The sequence below is a fragment of the Anarrhichthys ocellatus genome, unplaced genomic scaffold (genome assembly GCF_004355925.1).
Source record: "Anarrhichthys ocellatus isolate YVR2014 unplaced genomic scaffold, GSC_Weel_1.0 scaffold18, whole genome shotgun sequence".
Taxonomy (NCBI): domain Eukaryota; kingdom Metazoa; phylum Chordata; class Actinopteri; order Perciformes; family Anarhichadidae; genus Anarrhichthys; species Anarrhichthys ocellatus.
In genome coordinates, this window is record NW_022280048.1 from 5,084,991 (window position 1) to 5,093,255 (window position 8,265).

Below are 8,265 nucleotides of genomic sequence, written 5' to 3' on the forward strand. Positions count from 1 at the left end.
GTGTGTGTGTGTGTGTGTGTGTGTGTGTGTGTGTGTGTGTGTGTGTGCGCGCGCGCTTTCTGTTGATGCATTTGGTGGTTGTTATCATATCAGAATTTAAATGTGCAATGAATTGAAAAAGCGGTTAGTCAGCGGTTCAGATTGTGTAATCATGAACAATAGCCTCATTTTGTTCCTGTTGTGATTGAAAAATCACACAGGCATGTACCAGAATATCTTATCGGAGCTGTGTTATTAATGTCACAACAACCCCCCCCCCCCACCCCCCCCCCCCCCCCCCCCCCCCTCCCCCACCACCACCAGTGGGAAAGGGCTTGAAATTCAGCCCAGGGCAAAGTAGTCAAACTGGGTCACAGAAGGAAGGAGCTGGGAGTCGAGTATCTCCCAGAAACTCTGTTGTAGAACAAACAAAAAAAAAAACCACAACAGTGGAAAACAAGTTGACTTTGTTCTCGATTTATTTTTAAGTATGCGCGAGTGTCAACAAGTGACATCCATATTCCTCCACATGTATTCAGCAGCTGCTGGAACCCGTGCTCCATACGAGCAGTGTGCACAGATTACAAATTGACGTGCAACAAACTTGGAAAAATCACGAAGGCATTTGAAGCGATCGCAGCTCCAGTAATCTGGAGATAGTTTCTTGAGCTTCTCCAACAGCCCCCGAAGAGATTTAAACGTGATTCATATTTCATATATGTAACGAATAAAGGAATATTGGCGCACTTGCTACCGGACCAACAAAGCTATATAACATGCCTTTTTTGCGCTTGAATCAGAACCAACGTTTTCATCACTCGCCACTGTTCCCATTAAAATGAAGTGTTCACATCTTCTCATGACTCTTTTCTATTTTCTGCGTGCGATCAAATCCAGCCCGTTCATTGTTCGCCACGCTGTTATTAGTTTTTCTTCTTCTGGATTCTATGAAAAACAATTAGATTATTCCTCTCTCCTCCTCATTTCGTTCTCCTGAAGCCGTTGGAGCAGAGCACACGGGCACACAGCTGCTCTGGTGTCTGGGACTTGTAGCTGTGGAGACACTGACGAGTTTAACTGATTATCACTCGTCTCCTGATTCTGTGAACCCGCATTCTGACCCGGCATTCAACACCGCCCCGGGCAAAGATTAGCCTCCTCTATAAAAACACTCCCCGCACCACAAGGGCTGCAGTTAATTTGAGATGTAAGAGGATGGTATTCATTAACCCCTGCATTTGGGGGTCAGAGACCCCACGCTGACCAATTTATCCCCCCCCTCACACTCTGAGCCTGGTGGTGACCTGCCAGGAAAATAAAAAAAAAACCTCTGGAGTTCCAGGCCTTTTTTGAGTCCGTCTTACTTCTCGTGGCCCTCCTGGATCCGCTGCGGGGACACAGAAATGCTCTCCCTGGCCTTGTTTGAATTTTAGGTCCAGGCCACATAAACTCATTTCAGATGGAGAGGAAATCTACTTCCAGAGAAAAGTAGGAGCTGCTCAGGACTATGAATACACTCTCTTCTTTTCTGCAGGCTCGACGAAAGATCACAGCAGTGCCTCAAAGAAATGCCCTCAAAACAACCAACAGCTGATTTTGCAGTCCTAAAAAAAAAAGGGCTGAACTGAGTTGCGTCTGTGTGCTTAGGTGTAGTTTTGATTGGCGGAAGCGTCCGACAACTGCTTCATTTTCATAAATATGCCCCAGATGGGTCGCACTGAATTCCTCTCCGCCAAACTTCCCTCATACCACCGGCACTAATCTCTTCCTCATTGGGAGTAATGATGCCAGAGCCTTTCAGGATGCTGAGACAACAAACAGAGGAGGAATGAAACCAGATGGGATTCCTTCTCTCTGTATAGTCCTGTTAGTGATGGTTCTATACAGCTCACCCAGGCGGTGTGCTTGGTATCGCTCCATAACGTTAACCAAAGCACAGGTCAGGCTGTTGTTTAAGATGCTGCAGTGTAAACATGTCCTCCATCGGTGTTTTATATGTATATGAGATTCAACCAGTGAAAGGTCGAGCAGGGCATCCATCCATCATGCTGTCAGACGGGGGCCAACCCGAGGGACCGGGTCGTACTATTGACACTTAACAGACAGCTGGCAGCGAGGTCTGCAGGAACCGCTGCAGCAGCATTTAAAGAAACGCATTAACAGACTTAATTGCTCCGTGTAAGAATTGGGCGCGAGCCGATCCCGAGGGATTGGGGGGGGGGGCTGCAGTATGAGGATATAGAGGAAGAGTGTGTACACGGGCAGGAGATTGATGTCTGTCAACATATCGATGATTTAAAGGGCTTTTTCTCTCTGGTGGAGCGTAAACTTTTCAGTGCACATTCATTAATCTGATACCAGAATTAGATACTCGACTACTTTCATGGTGAGAACCATCTTGGGAAGTTTTGCTTTAACACATTTCTACTTGTGGATGACACTTTTGAAAGAGGAATTGCATCTTGTTTGTGGTTATATTTTTACCTGAGATGATTTTGACTGCTGCTGTCTTCTGATGCTGATGCGTATGCTACAAAGTGATGCCTTTAGTGCTGCAAATATCCATGCTGCTTTTGGCAGCAGCTGAAGTTCTTTGATTCGATGGGATGTGCCGTTCTGTAGATGGTGGATTTATAAGATGGATGAGTGTCGAGCTGAAATGGAAGAACCGATTAGTTTGAAAAGTAATCAATTAAGACCTCGCCGTGGTCTCTGGAAGCTATTTTAGGGGTATTTGCTGACATTTTTGTAGAACAAACAATGGATTACTTAATCGAGAAACTAATTGGTAGACTATACGATATCTTTATCTGTTGCACAATATTAATACATGGCTTAAGTGTTGAGAAACTAATTAACGGAGGTACTTTTGGCCTGTAATTACGTTCACCTTTAATGAAAATACATTGTATCCATACAGTGACGTCATTGCCCATTAAGTCAGTTTTAATGGCTGTAGTAACTCTTTAATAGCAGCATTTCTACTGCCAGATGATGACAATGGGATTAACAGACTTGTCCTTTGACTCCACAGCGTTACTCTGCATCTGTTTCCGAGACACAGATATCACGACAGATATCATAAAAGTACACCCGTGTCATATCGCAGTGACATAGAAGCAGTCCAGAAATGTTCATCCAGTGTTTTTCAGTGTCCTTGATGGATCTGTGTTCCCTCCTAGATCTCTACTGCACCCTCGAAGTGGACTCGTATGGGTACTTTGTCAGCAAGGCCAAGACCCGAGTCTTCAGAGACACCACAGAGCCACATTGGAACGAAGTCAGTCACCCTCCTTTTACCAGAGCATCGCCGCGTGTTTTTTTTTTTGTTGCAAATATGTTATTCTCCTTTTCTGTGTGGTTGAGCAGGAGTTCGAGATCGAGCTGGAGGGCTCCCAGTACCTGCGGATCCTTTGCTACGAGAACTGTTACGACAAGAGCATGCTGAACAAGGACGACAACGAGATCGTGGACAAGATCATGGGCAAAGGGCAAGTCCAGGTAAGAGGCCCTCACAGAAACGACCAATCGACAAAGAGAGACGTCCCTGTCCTGTTGGGGGACGTTTCCCAGCATGTGACTCATTATAATTTACCGTCTAGCCTTGACGCACACTGGAGCGGTTTTGTCCTGGTGGCCTCTAATGACGCTGGTTGGATTATTAGTCTGAACGCCAGTTTATATAAGGGGGGTTTCCCCCGTCTTGTTGTGAGAAACGTTGCTGTAAAAAAATCTCCCTCGGCCTTGTTAAGTGGATCCTGCCTACACAGTGGAATCTCTGGTTTCTCTGGAGTAAGGCAAAGCGCTGCTCTCATGCGCCGTTGTTTTAAGTTTTGCAGAAGCAGAGGAGTCACGTTTCCATTTTTCCCGAACTTGTTTGGAAAGAAAATCTGTTTGGTCAAGTGAAGCTTGACTCCTGTCATTTCCCCCCCGCGGTTCAGTTCCAATTGCTGCCGCTGCAGTTTTCCTCCTCTGCAATCGGCAGAGCCCCGCTTTGTGAATTCAGGTCAGCTGTGAGGGGTCTCAGTCGCTCTCATCGTCGTTTAGTGTCCTCATGTTTTTGCTCAAGTGGTGCCAGTGCCAGAGGTGAGCTTGGAGCAGGTTATTTCTGAACCCTCCAAACTCGACAGAAGTTATAAATCTGCTCAAACTTTTCAAGATTTGTTTGTTGCTGCACGTAGAATAACATTTGTTGTCGCAGGTAAAAGCAGCATCAGTGACAGGTTGCAGTTCCACCGGGAATACAAATCTCCTGTCTAACACAGAGAGGAAAGTGGGGCAGACATGAATCATTCACGATCGCGTTGCATTTTAAAGCAAAGGATGCGACTCAGAAAATATCTTATAAATCGTATGATCTTTGGTGGGTTTGTTGTTTCTCCTCAGACCTATGAGGGAGTTTAAAAAAAACAGCCACAACATATTTGTTGTAGCTGTTTCCTGTTTGGCACCACCACTTCTCATGCTTTTCTCATTCAGTCGGATGATTTGTGTTGTCTTTGATTTTCCTCTGAAGAGCAAATGGGCCCCACACAAGCAAATCTATCAGATCCACATACATCTGAACGTGGCATTGGATTTATTGTTTTTATGAACTTGGATGTTACTAGAATAATGAATAGAGTGAACTACTGTATGGAGATGACGTGTGTCTATGAATGGCTACCAGTCAGTCTTTGCTTAGTGTAGTGTGGTTAAAAGAATACAGTGAAACCGGGCCTTGCCTGTGTGATTGGGTTAATTGGGTCAGGAGTCGACTCCAATAAACGATTGTCTGACCTATGACAGGATTAAAAAAGTAATTGTGCACATGCATGTATGTATGCGCATTTTTTTTTCTTTGCCTGTGTGTAAAGTAATTGGCAGAAAAGGGACTTCATCACTATGAAATGTTGAGTTTGCTCTGTTTTTAAACAGATTCTGCCTCAAATCTTTTAAGTGGAATCATACAGAATCACTAATATACTATTTGATGCCCTTTCCTCTGTTAAAGTGGTCCATCCCATCTCTCCACATAAGGTACAGCGGTTCATCAGTGGTTCAGCGTTGTATCTTATATGACAGTAAAAGCCACCCTTCCTGGTACGACTGCCAGTCAGAGAGACAACGCTGCTGCTGCTGCTGCTGCTGCTGCTGCTGCTGCTGCTGCTGCTGCTGGGAACATCCACTTCCAGCCAACAACAGCCAAAGAACACAAATAAATACACCACATGTCCTCTGGCTCGCTGTGTGGAGGGGAAAATAGAGATGGGGGGACAGAAATAGAGAGAGAATGGCATGTTCTATCCCAGAGTCTGAGAGGGTGGGAATGTTGTGTGAGTGTGCACTATAGTGGAGTTGTGTACTGTAGAGAAAGAAGTGGACCTTTTTATAGATGAACTGTCTCCACTGATTGTATCAGCTGTGTGAAGGTGCAACAATTAGCATTAACTGTCTCGTGCCATGTGGTTATGGCAGCCAGGCAACCAAAGTATTGTACAGAGGGCCATCGGTCTGCTCCGCAGTCCAGAGCGCACATCCAGAGAGACTTTCACTTGGACCCGAGCTGTTTGCTTTCCTGGTGAAGCCGAGTTTAGAAGGAGCCTTCAGTGTTTTGCTTTCCTCTCTGGAGACACTCTGATTTATTTAACAAGCTTGTGGAATACTGACGGACCGTGAATACTGACAGACCGTAAAAGGGCATATTGGGCTGGAAGTTTCCTTTCTTTTCTTTTTTCCGCTGCTGTTACTCCACTTTGATACTTTGTCACTCTGTCATCAGAGGATGTTATGTTTCGGGCCAGAGGTTTTATTTCGATAGCGACAATTAGACCTGTCGGATTTTTTGATCCTGTGTTTTCTGTTCAGGACTGAGCACATTCACACATTCACTCACACACACACACACACACACACATACACACAGCGAAGAGAAAGCCGTGTTATCATGTTAGCTAGATTGAGTTGCTTGTCTGCATGGGAAAAAAAACACCATTTATTTCCAGCCGTTCACCCAACAGACGTCCCCCCCCAGCTGATAACCTCTGACCTCCAAAGGCATGTTGCTAATCCTCCATTAAATGGCAACAACGTCGGGTTTTCTCTGCCCCTGTGTCTCAAACTGACAACACAAATGGATTCTGGAATATCTCCGAGCAGGCTATTTGCCAAATTGATTCGTATCAGCTCCCAGAAGTTGCCAGTTTAAGAGAAGCGCTTCCTCCGGTGTGTTTTTTCTTTGGCCTGTTGCCACTGATGTTTTTTGCTCTGTTAGCCGTTGACTGTCCTCTGGCTAAACAAACTTTTTTGTGGGCGAACAGTGTGACTTCAGTTACAATCGGAGACTTTGATTACATTATTTCTGATTTCATTGCCAGCGTGAGGCTCCATAAACCTCTGGCTGCCGGGGTTTTGTTCAGTCAATCTTTAAAGTAACACAAAAGTGATCTGACTTGAACTGGTTTACGGGTGGAAAGTGCAGACGACCTCCCGGTCTGCCTCGTGCGCCGCTTCTCCCGGGCGACCCTCATGTGTTGGCTGTAGCTTGCGATACTCGTCTTCAGAGTACCAGTTATGTAACTGTTTAGGTTAACCGCCCCAGGGCTTTGTGCAGCAGGAACGCGTCGTATCACCCAGCGGCAGCCATCCTTTCATCTGGTAATCCGGCCCTCGTGCGGCCTCGTCCCACAATCCCCTGGGTTCACCTCTTTAGGCTTTTATCACTTGTCTTATCAGGGTCTGAGAGTGTTGTCTTTCATGTTTTTACAGTTTTCTTCAGTCTCAAAGCGGTCCAGTGATAGGGGTCTGAACATGCATGGGTGCACTGCAAACGGGACTTGCTATTAGCTAACACAGCACACTTTTGATGGTGTCAATTTGCCACAGGTGCACAGATCACCTTGTAGCTCGCAGCTAACAAACTGACTCCATAGCAACATGACACTTCCTATTTCCATCCCTCACAAGCTCCTAAATTCAGCGCATGATTATCCACCAAATCAAAGTAAGATTCAAAAGATAACTGTGGGGGCTGTTGGGGGAGCGCAGAGTCTTATAGAAACCAGCACATTGCTGGTAACCACATTGTTGTGAGTCCATCACTTAAGAGATCAGGCCCAACACCACATGGTGCTGTACTGAAGGTCCTCCTCACAGCGTACCTCACACTGTGTGTCTACAGAGGAACGGCACGTTCTCCGCAGAGTCCTTGCTGCAGCAGCATCCGATGATCCTATTATTCCTCGTGAGTCATGTAACATCTCCAGTGATGTCCCCAGCAAAGGGACTCCACCTCGACCTCTTGACCCCCCCTCCTTCCCGTTCTCCTCCCATCACTGTTTTTATTTTATGTTCTGCCGGTGAGCGCATGTCAACCCCTCCCTCCATCCATCGCAGCGCTGTTACAAGGCCTTGGTATGCAGTAACCGGATAGTTTTGTCCGACTTCCCGGAGATAATGCGAGCCAGAGAAGTTGGGCAGAAGGGAAAGGGGCGATTCGTTGTTCCCGGCAGCTCTTAGCTCCCTCACCGAAGCTCGAGGAGCTGGACAGGGGGTCCACGCATTAGCCGGGAGTTACTGTAAAAGTACGGGTGCAGGGGGGTTGTAAAGTTTGAGGGCGAGCCTCTAGCTGCACTCTCACTCCCACTTAAGAGTCGGAGCGCTTTCCTCCACTAGGAGGCATTAGATGCAAAGTTTGACATTTACATGCTACGTGACGGGTTTATCAGTGAAGGCGCCGTTGTTCGGGCTAATAGCAGGCCGGCCATCTAGAGAATTAGCGGTGAAGCTTGTGGACCAGTGGCACTCAGCCAGTGCAGAAATTGCCGGCCTCAAACTCTGATCTAATCTCTCAGCACTCGATCAAACATCATGCCAACATCAGGCTGCCATGAGGATGGAATAAAGCCTGGTGGGTGCGTTTAGTAATCTGTATAAACAGTGAAGAAAGTTCCATTAGAAAAGCAGTACAAGTATTTGTAAGCGGATGGGGGAAAGTGGCAGTTCAAAATTAACATATTTTGGATTCTTTGTATTTTATAGTCAACTAAATAAAACTATAGCAGTGCAGCACAGAATTTACACTTAATGGGTACAAAATTAACATTTTCTTTCTTCTGCTTTTCATGGAAACTTCCCAGGACTCCTCTCTGACTGATTTATTTTTTTGTTGTTCTTTGTATTTTCTGTTGAAAATGTCTTGCCTCTGGGGCATGCAGGATGGTGGTATTTCATGTGGTATTTGTTTTGAACATGGAGCTCAGTGGTTTTTTGTGTGTGTGTGTGTGCGTGTATGTTCATGCTTCAGTG

General features: G+C 45.9%; 1 protein-coding gene across 4 annotated transcripts in view; it reads left to right on the plus strand.

Annotated features, from left to right (window-relative positions):
- The window catches only part of abr (ABR activator of RhoGEF and GTPase), a 106,473-nt gene that overhangs the window by 75,676 nt on the left and 22,532 nt on the right, over positions 1 to 8,265 (plus strand). For all 4 annotated transcript variants that reach the window (XR_004213089.1, XM_031857257.1, XM_031857258.1 and 1 more), the window contains 2 exons: positions 3,162 to 3,259; positions 3,349 to 3,480. Coding sequence is in view for 3 of the 4 variants with exons in the window: in XM_031857257.1 (XP_031713117.1) it covers positions 3,162 to 3,259; positions 3,349 to 3,480 (230 nt within the window). In the remaining variant the exon portion in view is untranslated. The remainder of the gene's footprint in view (positions 1 to 3,161; positions 3,260 to 3,348; positions 3,481 to 8,265) is intronic.